The 26989-nt window shown below is 38.9% G+C and overlaps 1 protein-coding gene across 2 annotated transcripts in view; it reads left to right on the top strand.

The window, feature by feature from the left end:
• The first annotated feature begins 6723 nt into the window (after positions 1 to 6723).
• Positions 6724 to 26989, top strand: part of gstcd (glutathione S-transferase, C-terminal domain containing) — a 127218-nt gene continuing 106952 nt past the window's right edge. The window contains exons 1-4 of one of the 2 annotated variants that reach the window (XM_053621974.1): positions 6724 to 7050; positions 8283 to 8756; positions 9066 to 9533; positions 19401 to 19658. In XM_053621974.1, coding sequence (XP_053477949.1) covers positions 8340 to 8756; positions 9066 to 9533; positions 19401 to 19658 — 1143 coding nt within the window. In that variant the 5' untranslated portion in view covers positions 6724 to 7050; positions 8283 to 8339. Of the gene's footprint in view, positions 7051 to 7626; positions 8757 to 9065; positions 9534 to 19400; positions 19659 to 26989 lie in introns of those variants that run through there. The other variant, XM_053621975.1, reaches the window with a different exon arrangement.

Consider the following 26989-nt stretch of genomic DNA (forward strand, 5'->3'; position numbering starts at 1 on the left):
TGAAGACTACAAGAACAGTGCAAGGTTTTGGAGTATTTTCAAATCAATTCAGTGGCATTGTTTTGAACTAAAAATAAATGTTTAAATAAAACTACATCCCCAATACATATCAAATCCTGTTTTCTTCTGTTTTTTTTTTTTTTTTTACAATTCGACTGCTAGTTACTGCACATACTATATATGGCACTTGTTCTGTATTGGATTCAAAGGCACATTGAGATAGCACCTCCAGTGTAAGCATGATAGAAGAGTAAACTTCAATTTTCTGTTAAATAGCATCACTGCAGCTGGGTTAGCAAACTAATAAAACCTACCCTAATAAGATTAGAGCATAACGTGGCTGACTATCATTTGTAGTCTGTTATTATACCAATAACAGCTACAATCATCATAACCTTTGAAATATGATGAGGTTTTTTTTTTTTTTTAAACACACTTATCCAACAATTCGTTCCTGACTAGATGTCAATATCAGATGCAATTAATGAGACATCTCCTCAGCTGAAAACACGAGAGTGTATCAGAATTGGAGCGCCACTTAAATGATCCATTAAGAGCTCAGACCCCATCACTTTCCCAACATGCGTCTCAATAGCCAGCAGCAGACAAACACTGGGAAAACAATGGATATGCTGAAGGAAGGATGAGGGTAGAGTGATGGAGAAAGGCATACAAAGCATGAGGGTAATAATTTCCCCTAAATGTTTCTCCTTTTGAGAAAGACTTGTTGCATGGATAATCACATTCCCTACAGAGCTCGGATACATTTACAAGATTTATTGATTGGAGTGCTAGAGACAATACACACACACACACACACACACACACACACTCACTCACTCGGACACACACACACACACACACACACACACACACACACACTTTCCTATATTTTGACCATTCAGCCAAAAATGAGAGAAAATTTACAGTACCATCCAGACGACGACATCTGAATGCTGAATACCACAGACGCAATCCCAGCTGTGTGTGTGTGTGTGTGTGTCTTCTTCCTCCAGTGTCTACTGTGTTTCTTCTTCCTCCAGTGTCTACTCTCTCACTCTCAAACTTGGAGTGGCATGCTTCCCCAGCCTCCACTCTGCCGCCCTGAAGGGGAAATGTGTGGTGGAAAACTGGCAGGGGAAAATGTCCTCCACATGCACACAGATGGTAATGGATGGGTTGTCTGCCTGTTACTGCTCTGCCCTGCCTGCTATTTACAGAAAAGTCAACCCAGGGCTGTATTTTACTTTCCTGACCTACCCGTTAGGACACGCTGCAAATGACATGCTACTGCACTTCTTTTTTTTGCCTTTAAATACAGGATCAAAAAAGAAGATTAAAAAAAGATCTGGCCACACCAAAGGGGCCCAAGCATAGTGTAAACGAGTACGTAGTAGTTTAGCAGCTATATGATATGTTTAAGGTATTCGGGTCCTGTATATTGTCCATGGGGTAGATTAGAAAACCCAGAACAACTTGATTAAGGATGTGGCGCAAATTTATTCCTACTGTCCTGGATTCATAGGTAGAATGCAAATATAGATGGAAATTCAATTATAACTTATATATATAAACTATATACCTTTCATGATATTTGATTCTCCTGGTGCATGTAAAGAATAAAACGCTATAATAAACGAAAACAAAATAATTAGTGACAGGGTGGTGTGATGCAGTGTTTAATTAAAGTGTCCACACAGCAGTTTGGCAACGCCGACAATTTATTTATCTTTTAATTAAAGAATGACACGTCATAGTTTGTATCCATTTTAGAGTTACTTTGAATGTTGTGGACTATCCATGCATCAAGTTAGTTCCTGGTATCACTTACATTATAGCAGCTATAAACAGTCTTTCTTTTATCAGCCTCACACTTTTCTCTCTCTTGAAATTAAAATAAGACAAAAAATGCAGTTTGCCATGTTACCGAGAAATCGCAGAGTGCAAAGTCTTCTATTCGGAAAACTTTTACAGCTTTACCTCTGACTGTTAAAAAGCACTGACACTGGAGACTCCTTCCAAAAATGCTAAATAAACATGTCCTCACAATAAATATCAAATCAAAGGCTGTTTATCGACATCTGTATTACAAGTCCATATACATATAATGGGATTATTGTCCTATTAGAGCACGCCCTGATGTGTTTTATTCCTCCAAATCATTCACGTTTCACTTCCAGAGCCTCGTGAAGAACTAAAGAGACCGGGAACATGAGATCCAGACTTCAACAACAACAACCTGACAGTTTCTGAATGAGTTCCTGGTTTGGGATCATAAAGTAAAATAAGACAAAAGGCTATGTGATGGTTATGCAATTTTAACACGGGCAGATGGACAGCAGCACAGCAACAGCACAACACAAACACAGAAGTTAAGCCCATGGCCTTACGCTTCTTGATTGATTTGTTGTGGTTAAATTTATTTCTCTTTTTTGAGCAGTAGCTACATTTGCACAAAGCTCGCTGGTACTTTTGATGGGAACTTGCGTGAAGTTCTTTAAAAAGTTTCTTGTCTTTTGAAAAGGTTGCTGTGGGGGAAAATAAATCACTTTCGTAAAAAAAAAAGTGTCATATAAACATTCCTCTATCCATGCCAAAAGGTGTACGTTAGCAATACAAGTGTTTGTTAAATAGCAGAGTTAATTTTTACCTTTGAAAAATAACCACATTTACAACAGCAAGCTCCACCCCAATAGATCCTGGACAACAGAAACATACCTACCCTGGACCAGGAACTAAAAAGAGTCCTAACCTATCCTGGGCTTTTCTCGTGGCAACATGCCTAAAGTGCCTGAATTCGCAAAAAAAAAAAACAAAGGTTCCTGAGGTCCTGAAAAAGTGGTGGAAATGCATCTTTTCTGCTAATCTATCTGGTAAAGTGCTTAGCACATAGCTTTCATCCATCCATCCATTTTCTGTACCACTTCTCCTACACAGAGTTGCAAGGAAGCCTGGAGCCTATCTCAGGGAACTCGGGGCACAAGGCGGGGAACACACATTCACACACTATGGACAATTAATGTCAATCAGCCTACAGTGCATGTCTTTGGACTGGGGGAGGAAACCAGAGTAACCTGGAGGAATGTTTGTGTGTTTATTTTAATAAAAGTAGAGCTTTTCTACAAGGCCGACTCAGTGTGACTCCCTGCTACATTACAGTCTCTCACTGAGGATTGGGAAAAGGGTGGTGGCTGTAATTTCTTGCTCTGTGGATAAAAGTGTGGCGTTATTACAGGGTAGCGGTGCAGTTTCGGGAGTAAACAGCAGGTTCCAGATTTACAACAAGGAACCAAAAAAAATAAAAAATCCTAAGATCCTAGCATCAAAAGCTCTTTTACATGATTATAGAAATACTGTATCATGAATGAACTACATGTGGAAAACTTTTTGCAAAATGTTTTGTAATATATACTACAGTGTTTTGGCTGCATTATAGCCTATGTAGTTGCTAACAAGTACCATTATACAACAATGCACAATAGAATCAGCAGGGTTACATAAAAAAAAAAAAACCAACCAAAGAAACGTTAAGTTTAACGCTTTTAATAGACCTTTTTCTATTTAACTAAGAAGTATCAAAAATCAAACAGTTAACTTAATAAAAATGACGTAAAGTAAACCTATGGCTACTGAGTTTTCACTCAAATTCAAACATTATCGGTCACATACACAACTAAACACAGTATCACATGCAGTGAAATGCTTTCTTTCAACTGTCCGTGACATAAAAATAGAATTTAAACCTACGTAAACTAGAATTTACTTCTACACAGGTACAAAAGGAAAAAATATTTTTAAAAAATATATTAAATATATATATATATATAAAAATATGAAATAAGGGATTAATTAGTGTAATAGATCATTAGACATGAACCTATTATTCTATTTAATTGTTAGATAATTAGATTAATTAGTGTACTGATCAGTTTATAATCTAGCATTTGATGAGTATGTCCCAAAATTGAGTTTCTGCGCATGCGTACTTCACTAATGCACAGCAAACACATGCATGCTTGATATATGTTTATATGCTTGATGCATTTTCACTAGCCTAATAAAGTAGACAAAATAGCACGAAGTAACTTGCAAGTTTGTGTCAGTGATGAAGATCTATCAAAGCATGGATGATAGTAGGACATGTTGTTAAATCGGAAGAACACCACGTCCAGCACGACTTAATACTATCATAGCTATAGCAACAGGTACTGCCACCTCTATCCCTGATCTATATATTAACCCTGCCCCCCCCCCCCCTTCTTTTTCTTCTTCTTCTTCAGGTTTTATTATTTAATTGTCTAGTATTATTAGTCACTGTCTGTCCGCACGCGCACTTTGCGCGCGGCTGAATATCAGATACATTATATCTGATACATTATACATTATAACATGCATAAAATAATCTAATGTATTGTTTTGTTGTTGTTGTTGTTGTTGCTTACAGGAACGTTCCTAATGGCACAAAGTGTAGTTTAAGATCGAACTGTAGCTATTTAGGGTTGTTTCTTACCTTGTTGAGCGCTCGAGCAAACGAGGATGAAGTGTGCCTCCAGCCTTGTGCTCTCACACTTCCTGTAGGAGAACTGTGTTTTACTGTAAAGCAGAGATGCTGTTTCATTGGAGGAGGGAGGAAAAAAAAAACATCTGGAGTCACCGCCAAGAGACTAACTGAATGCATTTATGTAAAAGATTATACCACAACCGTGTTGAAATCTCGATTCTGATTGGTCCGATTCATTTTCCATAACAGCAGCTTGGACAGTAGTTGCAGCTGTAAGGCAAATCACAGGTTTACATTAATGCACTCTATGCATATATGATCGTTTCTAAAGTCACAGCTCACTCAGAGAGATTAGTAATAAATGGAGTGAAAAAACGTGTTGTTACAGTTGCAATCGAAATGATTCAACCCCCATTGCAAATCAGGTTTATTGTGAACAGTGAACAGATCAAACAAAAGCAATTGAAGTAGTTCAACACTACGAGTGCTTCAAGTGGTTTCCACAAATTCAACTGAAAATGCCTTCTTATAATGACTTCTCCAGTTACAAAATGATTCACCACCTTCATGGGAAGCATCTTTAGTACTTAGTAGAGCACGCTTTTGCTGTTATGACCTGCTGTAAACGAGATGCAGAGCTTCTGGCAGCGTTCCTGAGGAATCTTAGTCCTCATGAGCAATGGCCCCAAGTTCAGTAATATTCTTGGGTTTGCGTGCTGCAACCGCCTTCTTCAAATCCCACCAGAGATTTTCTATGGGGTTCAAGTCAGGTGAATGTGATGGCCCTGTAGAATCTTCCAGGACTTCTTCTGTAACCAAGTCTTGGTGGAATTTGAGGTATGCTTGGGATCATTGTCCTGTTGGAAGGTCCAATGACGCCCAAGGTTCAGCTTCCTTACAGATGGTGTGTCGATTTTTCCTAGGATTTCCTGATACTTCAATGAATCCATCTTGCCTTCCACACACTGCAGGTTTCCATTTGTCAGAGTATGCAAAGCAGCCCCAGAGCATCACCGAGCCACCACCATGCTTGACTGTGGACAGAGTGTTCTTTCTTCATTCTTCTTCCTCCAGACATACCGCTGATCCATCGTGCCAAAAAGTTCCAGTTTTGTTTCATCGCTCCACAGAACAGAATCCCAAAACTTCTATGGTTTATTTATATGATTTTCTTGTTCTTGTGCTTTTGGGTCAGTAGTGGTGTATGTCTTGGAGTTGTGGCATGGAAGACTTCTGCGTTTAGTACACACCTTACTGTGCTCAGTGAAACCAAGAAAAGTCTTGCTGCAGATCTTTTGCAGTCACTCGAGGGTTTTTCACAACCTGCCTTCTCAGAAATCTGGTTGCAGCCATTGATAGCTTCCTTTTTCTGCCCCGTCCAGGTATTTCATGCATTTTTTGCCCCTAGCCAGTTCAGGTATTTAATGTGTTCCAGCTCAAGCACATCTGGTGCAGCTAATGAAGCCCTTGATTAGTTGCATCAGGTGTGCTTGAGACGACACCTGTTTTGTATATTTGTGCTGTAGTGAGGGATTCTATTCAGGGGGTTAAATAATTTTGAGACTGGAGAAATCATTATAAGTTGCATTTTCAGAGGAGCCTATCTCAGGGCACAAGGCAGGGGACCAGTTCATCCCAAAAGTGTTCAATGGGGTTGAGGTCAGAGCTCTGTGAAGGACACTTCCACTCCATCCTTGGCAAACTATGTCTTCATGGAGCTCGCTTTGTGCACAGGGGAATTGTCAAGCCAGTGAATGGAAGGAAGACAACACATGAGTCTGAAGCCTTTAATTTGCGGCTCATATTAAAATGCTGCAGTAATGCCACTGTGTCACCGCTAGATGGCGACATCAACCATTTTCACTGATTAGTAGACTAGACTCTGGTCTGAGGAGTCCTTGGGTCTGGTGTGAGAATTTGTGCACAAACTGAGAAATGTTAGTTTCACTTTTCACCATTTGCAAACTGCATGTGATCTCAAATTCTTGGAATAAATATAACATAGCACCAAAATAATAATGTATCGCTTCTTTCTGTGCCTCTAAACATGGCCTATGATTACTCTGCCACACAGAGACAGAACTCAGGAAGTTTTAGTTCTCCGTCTGTTTGGTGTTTAATGTGTAACCATGTTTTCAATGCTGCTTTGTGGACAGCAAATATATATATATATAAAAAAATCAATTAGGCAAAACCTGACACTTTTTTTTTTTTTTTTTTTTTTTAAATATATACTAACGCACATTAATGCGTATCATCCCTAACAAACAAACAAACACATATTCCTGAAGAATAATTTAAATTTACTGTGTTTTTTCTAACTTGTTAACTAAGAATATCCTAGCTGGACAGGTGGAGACTTAGACACTTATTTATTATTTATTCTCTATGAAGAAAATCACAGAAATAAAAGTAATGAAAGGAACACGAAGTTGGTAGGAACGCTTCAGTGCATTCGGTTGCAGGTCGGTGTGTTTTTTACGTAACACCCAATCCCCATCTAGTACCCCATGTGAACCAAAGTTTATTGACAGCGGATTTTAAACACTGTAAGTTGCTCCATCAGTAAACTAATGATTGTTCACAAATATATTTTGTCTTTTGTTGGGCTTTAATTGTATGGGACGAGGAGTTTGAGAAGAAGGATAACGCTGCTAACGCTGTCAGCTCGCTAGCTGGCTAATTGATCAGGTTTTAATATTGCAAGCAGCGTTAAACATGATATATATTTTTTTTATTATTTATGATTATTAATATAATATAATATATTATGATTGTTAATAGCATTCGTATTATAATGCCCTGCTTAGAAAAAAATGGTAACCATTAGACGATTCTGTTGGTGCATGGCGGTTTTGTAATGCTTAATAATGGTATTGCAATGTAAATGCTCCTAATAGTGAGCCGGATTAATGGACTTCTTTGTTATTTTAATTTAAATTTGTGTTGATCCTGCAATGAAACAAGATGTATATAACATTCGTGGTAATGTAGGGAAAAACTATTTTTGGCAATATTGCAATTAGATATAACTCAGTTCATTCATTCATTCATTCATTCATTCATCCATCCATCTGTAGTATGCACTTTATCCCAGTATGCCTATCCCAGAAACACTGGGGGGGTTGTGGGAGAATTCACAGTGTAAGGGATGCAGTGCACCATTCACATACACATTCACACCTTGGGAGAATTTTAGTGTAGCCAATCAAAATTGGGTTAGGGTAGCCATATTTATGGATTGGGTGAGGAAACTGGAGAACCCAGAGGGAACCCACACGAACACCGGGAGAACATGAGAAACTCCACACACACAGTAACAATGGCGGCTGTGGATCAGGTGGTAGTGCAGGTTGTCCACTAATCATAGGGTTGGTGGTTCGATTCTCGGCCCACATGACTCCACATGCTGAAGTGTCCTTGGGCAAGACACTGAACCCCAAGTAGCTCCCGATGGCAAGTTAGCGCCTTGCATGGCAGATCTGCTACTATTGGTGCGTGAGTGAATGGGTGAACACAGTGTAAAGTGCTTTATAAGTGCAGACCAACATGAGCTCAGGATCGAACTGGGATCCTTGAGCTGTAGGCAGAAACCCTATCCTCTGCACCACAGTCACCGTAATTCACTCAATGAATGTACTTTAGAAAACACTAAACCCGTTAAATACTGTTAGATCAATTCCCATTAGGCTAGAAAACAGTATTTTAGACCCATCAGCTTATATGGATGCATCATTAGCAATTGAGTGAATTTCCTTGATATTTTTTTGTTTTTTTTTAGGATGAACTTTATACCTGCTCAGTGCTCCATTACAAATCCCTGATACATCAGATCAGAATGAAGCACTCCAACCTAAACCCAGAGGAATCAAGCCTCTTCCTGGAGGTCTATAACGTTAACGGCTCTGTGGTCCTTCCTCTGCACTCCTCCATCGCCCTGTTCCTTCTGTCCTACACTGAGTGCAAGTCTTTCCAGGTCTGCCTGCTCTCTGATCAGCCTGGCTGTGTAGAGGCTTTGGCAGGTTCCCTTCCAAAGAGCCTGGCTGTGTCTGAAGTGAAGAGGGAAGAAGCTCCAGCCCTGGTGGCGGCGTGTCGTCTGCCGGCTGTGCTGGAGCCGAACGGGCGATTCTGCAGAGCCGGACTGGCTGTGGTGCTCAGACACGTCATCCAGACGACCTGCCTCCTGGAGCCTCAACGCAGAGATGTGTCCTCACTGCTGGGCTTCAAGAACACCTGCCTGAAGGCCTGTGCTGAGGTGAGACTAAACGCAAGGAGGACACAGATTACAACAATTGCTGTATGGTGAAGTTTGGAGATGTTTGTTTAGCATTTTTGGAAGGAGTGCCAGCTGAATCAAGATTGATCATTGATTCCAGCATTGTTGAATAGTTTCTTTTAACAGCACACCCCATAGTGTTTCATAGTGTTTTATTCATTATTTAATTAATTTATATGACTTACTCAGCAGCATTTGTATTAGTAGTTTAGTTACTATATTTAATCTTTGTTTTGTGAACCCCCTGTGCATGGATCTGTAAATGACTGTGCTCCGTTCTTGTGTTAGGTGAGCCGCTGGACCAGGTTATGTGAGCTGGACATTCCTTCAGCGGTGGAGGATCACCTACGTAACCCTACAGAGGCGCGACTCCATCTTCCTTCTGCTCTTCTTCAGCTGGAGCACCGCCTGGCCGAACCGGTCAAGGTGCACAATGATGATAAACTCCGTCGTCACAAGCTTCAACAGCAGAAGAACTCTGGGAAGAACTCTGAGGAGAACTCTGAGGAGAACTCTCAACCACCTGAGAGCCAGCAGGAGGATCCTCCGAACAAGAGCCAGCGTGGAGTGGAGATGAGTGCAGCTCTGGCCAAGCTGTCTGTTGATGGAGCTCCACCTGTTCCCACCACCAGAGAGCGCTCTGACGTAAGGAAAGTGAAGACCACTGAGCTGCCAGAATTGGAGCATGTGTTCGCCGAGGGGCTTTACTTCACGCTCACTGATGTGGTGCTGCTGCCATGCATCCATCAATACCTGGTAAAAGAAAATTCCTCTGGCTCCTTTCACCTCCGAAAGCAAGCATTTATTTTTATTTGTATTATTGGATTATTTGATTCCCTGGGTATCTGTTAGAGCATTACTTTAGCGAATAATTACATTTACACAAACTTTTCACCAACCCCAATATGGACTCGATCAGGCGAGATATTTTTGGTGTCTCAAGTTCACTGGTTTAGTTTGATACTGGAGCGACACGGCTTATGTAGCTCTGAAGTTTGGGAAGATCACAGCCAGCAGTTTAGCGTCATGGAAAGTTAATGCAAAAAAAAAAATCAGCAAATACTCACTTGAAACAGTGTTGTTGTTCGGTATCTCAAACAGAAATGTTTTGTCTGTAAAAATAGACCAAATAAAGGTTTCACAGAGAAAAAGAGCAGTAGCAGCCATTTTGAGGCTTTTTTCCCCTTCAGCACGTAGTGTGGTATCAAGACATGACCCAAAGTTTAAAAGTGGAATTCTATATTAGACATAATTTTTATTTAGTTTATACAGTCTGGCTGCAGACATATATTTTGTATATTCTCCACTTCAGTGGCCAAAGTGCCTCAATGGTCAGTTACTGTTTCTGATAATTATGTAGAGAAGAATGTTAAATATTATCGTCTAAATCACCATAGCATAAATGAATCCCATTGTATCTATCTATCTATCTATCTATCTATCTATATAAAATATATAAATTGTGTAAAAATATTTACATCACAGTAATATTCGCACAAACTTAAAAGGTCAGTCCAAGTTCAGTTGAGGCCAAAAGGTTACATGTACCTAGGCTAAAGGCATTCAAAGTCACTTTCTCACAACTCTACACATTTCATTTTACCTTCTGCTTTATTTCTATAGGAGGTAATATCAAAGTAATTGCACAGAGACAGACTTATTTCAGGTTTTATTTACTGTATCAGATTTTCAGTCTGTCAGAAGTTTACATACACTTTGGTAGTATTTGGTGGCGTCACCTTTTAATTGCTTCATTTGAAAGAAACTTCCACAAGCTTCTCAGAGTAACTTTGGCAGAATTTTTGCCCATTTCTCCTGACAGAACTGGTGTAACTGAGGCAGGTTTGTCGGCAAACTTTTTCAGTTCAGTCCAAAAATTTTCTATGGGATTCAGAATAGGGATTTGTGATGTACACTCCAGTGTTTTGACTTTTAAGCCATTTTGATCCAGCTTTGCATGTATGCTTAGAATCATTGTCCTGCTGGAAGACCCACCGGCAACCAGGTTTTACCTTTGTAGCCAATGTCTTAAGGTGTTGCTTCAGTATTTCTAGATAATCCTCCTTCCTCATGCCACCATCTGTTTTCTGAAGTTCACCAGTCCCTTTTCCATCAAACACGGTGCTGCCACCCTCATGCTTCACAGTTGGGATGGTGTTCTTTGGATTAAACGCATCGCCAGTTTTTGTCCATACATGGCGCTGATCATTATGGCCAACCAGTTCAATATTTGGTTCATCTGAACAGAGAACACTCCTCCATATGGTTACAGCTTCATCATGGTGAATACCTCCAAACTTCAGTCTGGATTTTATGTCAGTCTTAGAGTAGGGGCTCTCTCCTTGTGTGATAGCCTTGTAACCTTTGGACCAAAGTTTGCTCGCTCCCTGGGAGTTTATTTGTGCCTCTTCGTAGTGTCTGTGTGGTCCGAAGACTTTGTTATATTTGAAAAGAATTGTCTGTGCATGTGCTCATGGTACCTTCGATTGTTTGTAAATCGCTCCTAAGGAGAAACCAGACTTGTGAAAGTCCCCAATATTCTTTGCCGCATTGCTAGGAAGTCCAAAAAAAAGTCACTGACTCTAAAATGAATCTGTCTTTAATCGATTGTTTTTAAATGACCTCTGATGTAAACAAAGCTGTCCTGTCAGCTGTAAGCGTTCTCATTAGTGACGTTAGCCTCGTAGCGCCAGAACAAAACTAAAGTAGCAAACGTTGAACCTGAAATATGTCTTGGCTGACTAACTATACTTGATCTAAGCGCAAATTTGTGTAGATTTCATTTCAGTCGCAAAAATAATCCATTAATTATTCATTTGGACTCCAAGAATGTTTTCTCTGACAGAACCTGCAGTTCTAGTTCAAATGCATGGTCTCACAAGTCTGTTAGTTTCTTTATTCTGCTCTGGAAACACACTGCTGAATCTCGGACCTCCGTTATAGCTATTATGTTCTGTTTATTGCTGGTAGAGACGTGCTGATAATCGGTTGCATGATGTATCATATTATAAGATGGTGGTTTTGAGTCTTTCATTCTGATTGTCGGAAAGTGTTTAATTAATATTCCATAACAGCACAAGTTTATACTGTATTAATGCGCTTATATGATATGATCTTTCTTTAGCAACAGTTTACAAAGGGACTCGTTTGGGGGATGCTTAACAAGGAGTGTAATTGTTGGTATGATGAGGAGATTAGCATTTTTGGAAGGAGTCTCCAGTGTCAGCACTTTGTAACAGTCAGAGGTAAAGCTGTAACTTTAAAGTTACAGGATGGAGGGGTTTGGAGTTTCCCTGTAGCGTGTCAGACTGCGGAAAAAAACGAGGACTCGCTAACACAAACGTGAACTAACTAACTTGTTTTGTAGGTGTTCCACAACATTAATTGTATATGTCGTTCTTTAATATAGTAACATGCATTAGCATTGGAAAGTTGCTCTGGTATATAAGCAGAATAAAAGGCTTTGGGATGTGCTGTAATTAGAAAATAATTACTTGGTAACAGTAACGTCACTTCACATCATGTGGCATCACACCTCCCTGTCACTGATTAACAGCACACCCCCAAGAGTTTTATTTCTCATATACTTAACATGTACAGTAGTTATTTTGGACGCTTCAGAATTTTGTCTCTCAGTACATTTAGTAGGAGCTACTTTTGGATGCATACTTTTATGCTCTTGAGATCTTGTATCATTTGGTCAGGTTTAAAGGAGTGTGCAATTCATTTACAGTCAAAATGACAGATAATCATGGTTATTTTCTCAACCCAAAACCGTGACGTAGGAGGCTGAACTGATGATGTGATTGAAGAATTTGAATGGCTCGTTGACGGTTGAACTAATATGTAGACGGACGTGTGGGACTTGTGGCTGCTTTTATAACAGTTTTCTACCTGTGTTTTGAAATCCATTTCCGTGCCAAAGCATAGCTGGGATTCAGAGCGTGCTAAAGGTGCTTTCAGAGGATTATTATTTATTAATTTTTTTGGTGGGTCAGCTCAGGTGAGACGAGCTCTCTGCTCCGGGGTGGTCCTGCCACTCGACTATGTGCGTCACGTAAGATGGAGCATAGAGAGAGATGACCAAATGAGGCAAACCTTTGAACTTGATATGGGTGTCTGCACTGGTTAGTGCAGACACCCATATCAACTAAACAGTTTTTAATATGAGATCTGGCTGCGTGACATGCCTGTCGTGATGTCCCGTTTAAAATATAGGTACGCTGATGTGAGAGAAATCAAATGAACACCATGTTGAAGCTCACAGGGTTTCTTATCATGCTTTTATATATTACGGGTCTATGGGCTGTGTGTGCGGTTTACGTTGTAAGCTCCTGTTCACATCACAGAACAAAATGACACCCAATCCATGTTTTTCCTTTTATAATTCTATTCATTTTCAATGATTTTTTAAATTTTTATAGCACTTTTAACATGTATACAAGGGGTGTAACCTAATACAAATACATTATTCAGTTTGAACTGATAACGCACCTATAGAATACGAATATAGATCTGAACAGTAGTTATTATTATTATTATTATTATTAAAGAAAGAATACGAGGAAGATTCAGGTTTAAAAAAAAAAAAAAGTCAAAAAATCTCATTTTTAAGTTGTGGATCTCGGATAACAGCCTGTGGAAGTTCATGTGGAGGGTTGCCAGGTTTTGCCAAAATTTCCACCCTGACTACGACTCAAACCACATAAGAAGACATGAAACTAGCAAGAGATGAAAAGGTAAAATGTTTCTTCTTTATTTAAATTTTTTTTTTTTTTTTTTACATATTACATCGATCTGTCAATCGATATTGTGATGCATGATCTCACGATACACGGTTCTGCATAATCGTGGATATCATGATATCATGAATCCTTTTTAAAATCGTTTGAAACTTTTGTTACCTGTCGTCCACCTCCTGAGATGAGCATTAGACGACAGAGGTGTTTTATGACCGCAGTAGGGAGGCGAGCTCATCCACTGAAGCAGGAAGGCGAGTTATCGGGAAGTGCAATCTTCTGGGTATCGATGTAAAATTATTCACAGCTGCAGGAGATGAGTCACGAGTTCAGAACGCTCGAGACGAAGAAGCAGGAGGAACAGAGCGGGAGTAGAGCAGCAGGGTGAATCAGGCAGGTCTGGAGGGTGAGATGAGTCGCAGCAGGAGAAGTGCATCAGGAGCACATGGAGAAGGAGTGAGAGAGAGAGAGCAGATTATTAGGTATGCTCTTATCCTGCAGTGGTTTAAAAGGGTGTTTGAGGGCAGGTGGGGACCACAGCAGGAACGTGTCCCCCTCCTATTTGTCCAAACTCATATAGCTGAGCCCTGACTTTGACAAAATTGTCAGATGCTAGCTTTAATCTTGGTAGGACGGCACTGAAGCAAGGCCTGTAACCCTCGACTGCTGAGCTGTATGCATCATGTCTCAGTGATGCGCTGCTTTGGATAAAAATGTCTGGATTCCCACTGAAGAAATGTAAATGAACGTTCCACACAGATCTCCGCAGCTCCTGCAGAATCCCATCAGTGGGTTTTTTCGCTCAGTGAAAGTGTGTTCCTACTGAGGAAGGTTTTCATATCAGACTGTAAGTGGCACATTAATAAAACACTGAGGGTTTTATTAGCAATGTTATATATATATATATATATATCATTTTAATACGCCAATAATTCTGATTGATATTCATGACACATTTATGGTTCTGTAGAAGAGCAGAACAGGCAGCAGAGCCGTGCCTTTATTATCTGATTAAACTTTATTTCTAAACTCATTTAGCTTTTTCCTCCTTTCTTTCTTTCTTGTTTGTTTTCTTTTAATCTCTTAGCTTTCTTTTTCTTTTTTTAGCTTTCTCTTGGCTTTCTTTCTTTTTTAGTGTTCTTTATCATTTAGATGTCTTTCTCTCCAGCTTTCTTTCTTTCTTTTTCTTTCTTTTGTACTGTTCTTTCTTTCTTTTTCTTTCTTTTATACTGTTCTTTTTGTCTGTCTTTTTCTTTTAGTGTTCTTTATATTTCATTTAGATTTTTTTCTCTTAGCTTTTTTCCTTCCCTTCTTTTTCATACCGTTCTTTCTTTCTTTCGTACTGTCTTTCTTTTATACTGTTCTTTCTTCCTTTCTTTCTTTTATTGTTCTTTCTTTCTTTCTTTCATACTATTCTTTTTCTTTTGTACTGTCTTTCTTTTGTACTGTTCTTTCTTCCTTTCTTTTATATTGTTCCTTCATTCTTTCTTTCTTTATTTCATACTGTTCTTTCTTTTGTACTGTACTTTCTTACTTTTTCTTTATTCTGTTCTGTTCTTTCTTTTTCATACTGTTCTTTCTTTCCTTCTTTCTTTCTTTCGTACTGTCTTTCTTTTATACTGTTCTTTATTCCTTTCTTTCTTTTATATTGTTCATTCTTTCTTTCATACTATCCTTTCTTTCTTTCGTACTGTCTTTCTTTTATACTGTTCTTTCTTTCTTCCTTCCTTTCTTTCTTTCTTTCTTTTGTACTGTCTTTCTTTTATACTGTTCTTTCTCCCTTTCTTTCTTTTATATTGTTCATTCTTTCTTTCATACTATTCTTTCTTTCTTTCTTTCGTACTGTCTTTCTTTTATACTGTTCTTTCTTCCTTCCTTCCTTTCTTTCTTTCGTACTGTCTTTCTTTTATACTGTTCTTTCTTCCTTCCTTTCTTTCTTTCTTTGTCTCTTTCTTTCTTTCTTTCTTTTGTACTGTTCTGTCTTTCTTTCATACCGTTCTTTCTTTCTCATTTAGATTCCCTTAACTGTTAGCTTTCTCTTTCTTTCTTTCTATTATGGTTTGAAATTTTCATGGTGTGCTAATCCAGTCTGAAAAGATCATGGTGTTAATAGATCGTTCAGAAGCACACAAGCTGGTGGTGAAAATTAAAGGAGAAATTTATTATGAACTCTTTGTACTTAAGTCTCTTTGCATATCAATACAAGAAAGGAGACAATTCTTCTCATTTCTGTAGTGTTTATAAATTCATATATAGATGGCTGGATGGATGGATGGATAGATAAGTGTAGTAAAGGTTTCAGTGTAATGAACGATTGGTAGAACTGTAATTTTCTGTAGCGACTGCGGATAAGAGGAGTGTATGAACAGTGAAATGTACCAGTGCTGTTGTATTAAATATCAGCACATTAGGAACGCCGCTTGTACGATCAGATTAGATCAGTTAGTGAAGGAACTGTTATGTAATGTGATTTATAAAATTGTGTATATATTATAATTCATTCATGCTTCACCCAGCTTAAATGTGAAATTCAAATCTGTAAGCCCATGACCAGTCCATTCATGCTTTAATCATAACTGTCACATCTGATCAGATGATTACTGCTTTGCTGTCTATACATTGGAAGTCATTTTAAACTTTACTAATGATGAAATGATCTCAGGAGAATTCATTTCAGCGAGCAGACGAGTCACTGCGTGAAAACTGTTACTGCAGTGGAGCAGAAAATCATTACTAAATCTGATTAGTGTTATATGCATGACAGGAAAGACTTATTGCAACATAAAATATGCAAATGCAGGAGATGCAACACAGGTTTAGCACAGAACAGGGAGCGAGCATGGGGGCGTGGGCAGGGGGCGTGGGCAGGGGGCGAACATTTCTGCTGTGCTAGATTTCTTAAACTGTATGTGCTTCTGCTCCTTGATCATTTATCTGATAACATTTCGGATGTAAACCCACAGCAACATGTGGAAGATGAGTCCTGGGTTTCGCTTCAGGATGTAGTGGGGTGGAGTCAAAACATCCGGTTTATGTTTGTGATGATTTATTGACAAAATGGTTTATTTCTTCATTTCCTGCTACACTTACTGTCTTTCTCACGCTCTCAATCTGTTCATCTTTATCTCTTTCCTCATTCCTCAATTCTTTCTTTCTTTCTTTCTTCAACATTATTCTTTCTTTCTTTAACATTATTCTTTCTTTCCTTCTTTCTTCAACATTATTCTTTCTTTCCTTCTTCAACATTATTCTTTCTTTCCTTCTTTCTTCAGCAATATTCTTTCTTTCCTTCTTTCTTCAACATTATTCTTTTTTCTTCAGCATCCTTTCTTTCCTTCTTTCTTCAACATTATTCTTTCTTTGTCTTTCTTCAACATTATTCTTTCTTTCCTTCTTCAACATTATTCTTTCTTTCCTTCTTTCTTCAGCAATATTCTTTCTTTCCTTCTTTCTTCAACATTATTCTTTTTTCTTCAGCATTCTTTCTTTCCTTCTTTCTTCAGCATTATTCTTTCTTTGTCTTTCTTCAACATTATTCTTTCATTCTTTCTTTTTCCTTTCTTTTGTTCCTTCATCTTTCCTTCCTTTTCTTTACTTTTGTCCCTCTGAGATTCTCATTAAAACAGTTAATGTCATAGGAAAGATTGATTAAAAGTTTGTAGGATTGATATAGAATTATCCTTGCAGATGAACTGATTAGATTTTGGGATTTATCCAGACAGGGTCAAGATAAAATAGTTTTTCTTCTATCACTTCCTTCATGTTTGAAATACATTTTAAGGGAATTTGGACACAGAAATGATAGTAACATGAAGGGCTTGACTTGTTTGGAGCAGAGGCAATCCCAGTTCATGCTTATGGCTTCAAGTTCTACTTGCTCGTTCATTGTAACCCAGCTTAGTTTTTCTAAATTTCTCTACTTTCCCCTTTTCTCTCACTCTTCATTAATCTTAGTTTCAGTTATCCTGCACTCTCTCTCTCTCTCTCTCTCTCTCTCTCTCTCTCTCTCTCAGCAATGTCACCCTGATTCTCCTCTCATCTTCCTTGCACCCTCTCTTTTCTCTTCGTCTTTTGGGATAGACAGAGGGTGGGGTGATGAAGGCTGCAGCAGGCTACAGCAGTCCTCAGTTCTCCAGTCTTTGTTGATGACACTTTGATGGATTAATTACACATCTCTGCTTCTCTGCGTTTCTCCTGTTAGACCTTCACTATGGTGCTGCTTTATACACCGCTGTGATTCTTCTGAAACTGCATGTTTACTCATACTTACTATATCTGATGGCAGCTTCCATAAAATATTTCAGTTCTCAAGCTCTTATCCAGTGATTTCAATAATGTGTGTGTTCTCCTAAATTTTTGTGAATTTGAAGCCAAAGAATACCATGTATGAAGTTTTAAGTTCTCACATCCATGTAATTACCCAACATAAATCTACTGATTCTAGTCATTATTATATAATATATTCACCTAATCACATTTTTTTTTCATATCAGGATTATTTGAGCAGATAGTGATGATTAGTTACTCGTACTTTGTTGTTCAGCCGTGGCTGAAAATTGCTCTATGGCCTCGCCATACAATCACAATACAATTAACAATACACGACATCCACAATACATATAACAATCCAGAATGTCCACTTTAACATCAAAAGCTAAAACTATACACATTTCCTAACCCCTTATTCAGAAGACCTATTGCATTTGGCACAAAGGTTTGCTGATATATTTCTTTAATTGCTTTTGGTGTTCTATAACGACGACGAGATGGTAATAAATCAAAAACATGATTCAAAGGGTGTGTTGTATCTCTCGTTATAGCTAAAGCTTCCCTCTGAACAGCAATTTCATATAATTGATCGACTGGCTTTTGCTTGGATCCTATGATTTTACCTGCCACACTTGTCATTCTGTTTAATTTTATTTTATTCACAAATGTACTTCTTCCGTATCATCTGTTTTCAAATGCCACTCTTTTTTTTTTTTTTATTATGGATGAATAACTTTCCTACTGGTGTGTGTTATGCTCAGCTCAGGGGAATTCAAACAGCAAACATTGTTAAATGACATAAAAGTTTGACTTTAAAAGTAATACACTACACAAAATTACATCAGACCAAATCAAACTACATCGAACTACACCAATCTACATCCAGCTACACCAATCCACATCCAACTACACCAATCCACATCCAACTACACCAATGTACATCCAACTACATTGAATTACACCAATCTACTCCAGACTACATCGAACTACACCAATCTACACTGAACTACATTGAACTACGCCAGTCTATGCCAAACTTCACTGAACTACATTTAACTACAGCAAACTACATTGAACTTCATCAAACTACACCAATCTGCACCAAACACTAAACACCAAAGTAAACACAAACTTTCCTACTGGTGTGTGTTATGCTCAGCTCTGGGGAATTCAAACAGCAAACATTGTTAAACGGCATAAAAGTACTACACTACACTACCCAAAATTACATCAAACTACATCACATTACAGCAGTCTACAACAAACTAACACGAACTACACCAAACTACAATGAACTACACCAATCTACAATGAACTACACCAATCTACAACAAACTACATTGAACTACACCTAACTACAATGAACTACACCAATCTACACCAACTACATTGAACTATACCAAACTACAATGAACTACACCTATTTACACGAAACCTAATTGGACTACACCAAACTACATCAAACTACAATAACCTACACCGACTACACCAATCTACACCAAACTATATCGAACTACACCAATCTGCACCAAACACCAAAATAAACACCAACTACACTAAACTGCACAAAATCTCTTGCTTCTTTGTTTAATGCTGTGTTTTCATTTCGTTTTAGATCTCTCTACAGAATCACGCTCCTCATGTCCTGCTCCAGATCCCTCTGCTGCTGCGCTGGTACCAACGTCTACAGGAACTGCCAGGGGTCCTGCGTACCGCGAAGGATTGTGGGATTGCTCTGTTCAGTCCGCAGGTGCCGCAGCCCTGCTCGACTCAGCCAGATGCTCCTCATTGCCTAGAATCAGACCAGGAAAGTCCTGCACCATCTCAAGAGCACTTTGTGGGAGGGCCTAGACCCACGCTTAGCAAACTCCAAGTAATCAAAAGAAACTTTTCCTATTTCTCTTTCTATATCTCTGTCTTTTTATATACAACAACTCTCACGGCAAGAGGTTTCTCTTTCCTTACTGCTCTGGTGAATCCGTCAGTGTTCGATAGAATCTCCTTCCATTAGCATGTTGCTCTGCTCACTTTATGGCCGTCTGTTCTGCCGGAGCAGCTTTAACGGATTTATGCCCTCCAGTGGGCTGCAAACACGCTATAACTCTAGTGCCGCTCCCCAAGCTTATACAGCTTTCTGCACTTTGCACTTAAAAGAAGAGGCTCGTGCCAGCTAAATTAGGCCATATATTCTGGGTAAAGTGGTTTTATATGGTTTGCTGGCTGTATGCTAATGGGGAAATTCTCTTAGCACACACATTTTAATCAACAGCTGCTGTTACAGGTCTTAAGTATCTGTGTGCGTACTCATTGTCCACTTTTTTCAGAATAACCTGTACACCTGTTCACTCGTACAGTTACTCATACACTCAGCACAGCCGAAACTGCACAGTTGAAGATTGGACAGAGACCAAGTGACGTTTTTTTTCTCCATCTTTAACTGTCCTGTTTCCGTGAGCCTGTGCCCATTGTAGCCATAGATTCATGTAAGGATGCCAATTTGATTGATTTCTAGGATTTGCTATAGCACTTAAAAAAGTAAAGCCAAATCCAGGGCAAAGGACAACTAGGTAAAGAGCAGGCAGAGCGTCAGTCACATGCATTAAGTAAAGTTTGACTAATGGAAAAAGGAAAGACAAGGTGTAAACGCTACGGTTTCTACAGGTAGATGTGTGACTCGTCATCGAATAGAAATCGGAAGCAGGAATCATCAGATCTGAAACCGAAGGCAGGAGAAAGTCACATGACAAATGCAAAACATACAGCGCATGGAGTAAAGACATTTCATTTATACTCGATTATTTTACTGAAGTGATGCGAGTTTGGGCTGGGAAAATTAAAGAAGCAGGATTTTTATATCCTGTGCCAGTGTGACCTTGAGTGTGACGGTGATGGAGCAGGCTGAAGAAAGCACCACAGGCATTAAGCATTACGCTAGAATGCTGAGTGGGAATGTCTGGAAAAATGGTCAATATCCCTAATCAATGAACTCATTCTAAAATTGTGGCTGCTGTAATTAGTTAGAAGGTTAGGGATGATGAATTTCTTTGACTTCTATTTATTTATTTATTTATTTATTTATTAATGTAAAAAAAAAGTTTTTTGATTCAGATTCATTCGTGTATTAATAAGACTACACTTTTATACTGTAACAAATGGAGTACTCATTAGCAGCTCTCACTAAACCTCTTATGTAATGAAACTCACAAACTTGCTTCTTCAACAACAGATTATAGTTATAACCGGGAATAGTTTCTTGAAATCTAGGCTGCTTCGACATTAATCCGGATAGATCTGAAAACTGCTTCTTTTTTTGTTTGTTTTTGTTTTAAAACGCTCTCCAGCTACACGGCTGTTTTCAAATGGTTTCCAAAAATTGTTTCACACTGAAACCTCTGAAAACGCTTACATCCCTATACCACGCATGTGTAAAATCGTATGAAGGTTTGACCTGCGTCATTTCCGGCAGGCGTTTAGTTAAAAATACAATCTGAAGGTTGTGGAAAGCAACATTAATCTTTAACAATGCTATCAAACTGGGTAGCAGGCACAGCTACTGCAGTGCAACATCGTCCACCATCTTGTTTGTTTTGAGTTGATTGGATCATGTGATTGCGTCACATGACTAAACATACAGCACCGTTTTCGAAGATCACCATGCTACAACGCAAAAACAACGTTTTCAAATTTATCCATTCGGTAGAGCGTTTTCGCTGGACGACAAAAACCCGCATGTTACGACCCGGTCTAGGTCGGGCCGCAACATACAATAAAATAAAAAAAGAAAAGGGTTGGCGAGACCAAGATTGCGTTTGCTTTGTTTTATTCTTCGGGTGGAGCACCTTTTATATACACAGTGGTTTCACTCTTCAGAAGCCGGCCAGGCCAAAATAATAAACAAAAATTCCCTCTAACTTTACCAAAAGAAAACTAACTAAAGTACAAGAAAAGAAAACAAAAATACACCGTCTTCCCTCACTCCCTAGCTAACCCAAAAACAGGAGAAAAGAAGAATCAACACAAATGGCGCTGACTTTCTACAAACCACTCTTAACCGTGCACTATTTACAGAGGTGACTATTAGTGTTATTTTTAATTAACAAAATAATATATACATGTGTACACGAGTGTATCACACAAATTGTAATGGGGCAGAGCATAAACAATGTCAAATCAGGCATAGGGTCATACACAGGCGAAATAGTCATACACAGGCGAAAAGCACTTCTCTCTATACACAAAGCAATGGCAATGATCTGCCCTGGGATGGAGACTGACGAGGCTTAAGTACACTTCCGGAAACGTGCAGGCAAATAATCCTGTCGCACAAGGCCGGAGCAGGCGTGGACAAGACGTGATCATCCACTAGCAAGCAGGAACGTGACGCATGCAGTAGGCGGGGACTAGAGAAGGGGGAGGAGACAAAAGAAACCCATCCCACCACCGACAGACACACAAATGGCACATGGAGCAAACAGAAATACATTGGATAACGTAACACCCCCTCCCTTAAGAGTGAACGTCAGGTTCACAACTGTCATTAAAATAACACCGAGATAATGAGTCAGCCACAACATTTTCAGACCCTTTCTTATGCTGAATGGTTATGTTAAAACCTTGCACAATCAAGGACCACCACACGAGCCGTTGGTTGCTGTCTGACATATGATGTAAAAACACTTGAGGGTTGTGGTCTGTAAAAACTGTAACAGGGTCAGAGCTAGAACTAATATAAACTTCAACATGCTGGAGCGCAAGCGAAAGGTCAAGGGCCTCCTTCTCAATAGTGCTGTAGTTCAACTGATGACGGTTAAACTTGTGAGAAAATAAGCTAACCGGGTGATCTATGCCCTGAGCATCTTCCTGAATCAAGACAGCACCGGCACACGTACCACTGGCGTCTACTTCAAGTTTGAAGGGCTTCACAAAAGACGGAGCAGAAAGAACAGGTGCACTACATAACAACATCTTAACAGCCTCAAAAGCAGCCTTACAGCTAGAAGACCACACAAAAGAAACAGAGTTACCGAGGAGATTTGGACAGAAGGCCAAGACGTTGCGAAAATGATGCGTTTTCAAATTTATCCAGACTACTGTGGACGTAGCCTTAGCTATAATAGATGTGTTGTGATTTATTCTCTTATATCCCTGGAATTTGGAGCTTTTTTTCTTTTTTCTTCTCTTTCTTTTCACTTTTGATTTCAGATTTTTCAGCGAAAACAACAAGTTGACCAACATGACATGCGGTAATGCCGCATGCTAATCTTGTTTGTATGCAAATTTAGCAAAACAAGCTAGCAGGAAAGTAGAGGTGTAGGGACAGCACCATATTTCTTAGAGCAAAACATAAAAAAAAAAAATTGATGTGCACAATTTCTGTATTTCATTTAAGCATTTCAGAAGTATTTACTCTTTCTTCTCTTGAAGCACATCCTCACATGTAGCTACTGCGCAACAGTAGCGCTAGTCAAATCTTGAACTAGCTAGCTAGTAGGTCATTTGTTTTGGTAGGTAGTTTTTTTTTGGGGGGGGGGGGGGTTCTGTACAGAACGTGCAATAACAACATAAATGTTCAAACATTTTAAGGGAACTTAAAAAAAAAAAAAAAACCCCAAAGAATCATTCAATTCAGTTTTATTGGTATAGTGCTTTTAACAATGGACATTGTCCCAAAGCAATTTTACAGAAATATATAAATTCAGGATATAGATTTTAAATGTGTGTGTGTTTATCCCTATTGAACAAGCCAGAGGTAGTAAAGAAAAACTCCCTGAGACGTTATGAGGAAGAAATGTTGAGATGAACCAGACTCATAATAATCAAATAATTCCCTTCTATAAATGTGTTAATACTACATGGTCAAATATGCAGTTGTGTAACCAGGACAATTCATTACAGTTTTTACATGAAGTCTGAGTTGTTGAGCTTATCCACTGTTCACTGATGGAGACTTGAGAGTTTATGGCAATTGTAGTCCTAGCCATCATAGCATAACTGTTCATATGTTCATAATCATTATGTTAATGTTCTGAGGGAACAGGAATGTAATAAAAGGAGCATCTGTTAAACACATACAGTCATTGAGACACTGTAAAACACACTCTCTCATACTTTTTTTTTGCCTTTTTGCTTCATCTACATTTAATAGATGTTTAGTACATTTTAAAATGTGCATAAAACGGTTGGTGTAAACATTAATTAATGTTCCCCACAGTCTAATCTAGGCCTAAAGAGCTACCAGGGCAACAGTGTTGTTTGTGTGTTTTTGGTATCGTTTTGGGTTTTTTCCCCCTGTGGTCCCACAGCAGCACGAGCACCAGCCTTTTCCACATATCCTTTCACATACGCAGTTTATTCATTGGTGCTAAAGTCCACACAGACGCATTGTTGAGGATGTCAGCTGAGTCACTGGGGAAAAAAAATCTTAAACCCAGTACGTATTTAGAACTGAGTGAATGACTTTTTTTTTTTTCTCCAACCAGCCTTCCATAACACCTTCTTAAGTTCTTAGTCAGAGGGACTGTTTGCTGATGTTTTAGTACATGCGTCTGTCTCTGTTCCATGTCATTTCTGAAGTCAGCTGCTGTTGGAAAGGCTTTGTTAAACACTCGCCCTAAGCCATTTCAGTTGACTGAGAGATGTTTACTTAAATGCACTCGGTGACACCAGTGTTCAGAGGCATCAGGTTGGTTTGACGTACTACCCTTTTAAAGTAAAGGGATAAAACAAACAGGCTTTTTATTTCTTTCTTTCTTTCTTTCTTTTCTATTTTTAACCATGGTAACGGCATACAAAATTACCAGTATATCAGTTAGAGCTGTCAATCAATTTCTTTCTTTTTTTTTTTTGCTTGTAGTCAATTGTGAGTAATCATACTTTTTTAAAATCTGTTTTAAATTGACCCTAAATGGAGATTTTTGTTTCAAGTTAAACTGATTTTAAAAAATAATAATAGTGTAATTGTTGATATGGTGAAGTTTTTTGTGAAGAGATGTTCATTTAAATTTTTTTGGAAGGAGTCTCTAGAGTCAGCGGGTAAAAACGTTCCTTTAGGTTTACCGAAATGGGAACGTCTTCAGGACGGAATTCTTCACGGTTTCCAGTTTCTCTGTCACATGACAAGCTGCATTTTTTTTTTTTTAGCCTTTTTAACTGTGAGGAAAAAAAGAAAAAGGAGGCTGGTGAGGGATTGACTGTTTATTGTGGCAACAACGTAAGTGAGAACTTGTTTCGCGAACATTCCACAACATTACATGTACTGCAAATAAATATAAACACTACAGAGTTGTGTTCTTTAATAGCTAAAATCGTAATTGATGGCAAGTTGCTGTGGCGTAAGAAGAATAAAACACTTGCGGATATGCTGTTGGAGGAAAAGAATGACGCTGGGGTCGTAACAGTAACCCTGCTGTGTATCAGATGGCATTACACCATCCCACTGTTTATTATTTTCCTATAACAGCATGCTCCATTGTGCTTATTCCATACTTGTCTAATAAATAATGATGTACTGTTGAGTCTGAGTGTATGGTGGTGGTACGTAAAGCACTGATTCCCTATTTGTATGAACAATCTAATAAAGTGATGTGTAATAATCATGACAGACCTAAAGGTAAGTTTATTGTTTTCTGCATGTCTCAAAATTGGATAACAAAAAAGGTAATCCAATTAAAATCCAGTAAACCAACCGTTCTGGAAATATTACCGAATACCTGAGGATTTCATGGCACTGTAGTTACTGTGTAGCCATTAAGGGTGAATTGATCTTACTTTCTCCTCATGCCCCATGTGGTTATTTCACTCCCTTTCTATTCCCATACAAACTGCTGAACACAACACAAAATCCAATAACACTTTATAGCTGGTGTAAACAGGGTGGTAGTAATGAGGAACCTGCTGTGCTGCAGTGCTATACATTCTCTTACGCTTTCTCTTTTTTTGGTCTATTAGTCCCCTCTGGAGTGGTGATACTGCTGACCCACTTAGACCCTGTACTGAAGTGTGTAGGAGCAAATAAACTCACAGATGCTGCTATGGAGGAAGTTTGGGCCAAGTCCTGACTCCCAGACCACACTACAGTGGGTGTGTTTCCGTCTTGGCTAACGCTGACACTGAGTGTATATAAATCAGTGATTTCCTGTCACGTCAAAGTGATAACCATGCAAGTGTCTGTGTGTGGGTGGGTGGGGGAGGGGGGGTGTTAAAAGCGGAACGGCCGTCTGAGATTCCCAGGCTGCGTGCTTGTCAGTGTTTGGTCTGCTTCGCAGCTGTCCTTATTGGCTCTTTGCTGTGGATTTAATGGCCTCATGCACCGTGTGGCTAGACTACATTGCCTGGGCTTGGTGAGCTTGGCACCAAGCAGTGACACATAATCCTTTACTGCTGTTGATCCAGAGAAGCCTCTGCTAATCAGCCGGACCTTTCTCAAATCAGCAATGTGTTCTCACAAGCGCCTCCATTACACACTCTGATGGGAATCTGACTCCAGCTGTCTCAGAATGCCCAAACTGTGTGTGTGTGTTGACTTTGTGTTTTGGAGTCATTATGGCCTGAATAACTAAAGCAGTTTGCTGGGAGTGTCTGGATGAGTCCTTGGCCCCTCTGTTGTACTGTACATCACTGAAGTTTTAGATCCGAGGATGGACTGATACTGAGTAATCAGGTACACTAGTAACCAAAATAAGGAGCTGATACATGATTCCAAAATGTTCTTAGTTTCTGATACCTTTGGATTACTGACTAGGGATCTTGATCTATCGAATTGAGTTTGTCTTTAAAAAAAAATGTACAGGAATGCAAAATTTTACTCATAACTTTCATTAAATGTGTTTACTGTATATTATAAATACTGAAACTCTGAAGTGTTTTGAGCTTTAAACAGTATATTGGTTGGGAAATGAACTTCCCTAAATACATGTTGTAGTTTTGAACATTTCCGTAAGATGTTCCGTTATTGAGTTAATCGTACACTGTTTATTCAACGTCGAAATAATTCAATTCAATTCAATTCAATTTTATTTGTATAGTGCTTTTTACAATAGACATTGTCTCAAAGCAGCTTTACAGAAATATTCTTCTACTGCTCTTTTCACTTGCTGTAGAAGGGAATGTAGACACAGCTTGTTTTCCGGATTTCTCAAGTCGGAGAAGAGCGTGTTTGGCTTTGCTTGACTCGCGATCCAAACTTTGACTAAATAAAAAAGTTTA

This window comes from Ictalurus furcatus, chromosome 3 (assembly GCF_023375685.1).
Source record: "Ictalurus furcatus strain D&B chromosome 3, Billie_1.0, whole genome shotgun sequence".
Classification (NCBI taxonomy): Eukaryota; Metazoa; Chordata; class Actinopteri; order Siluriformes; family Ictaluridae; genus Ictalurus; species Ictalurus furcatus.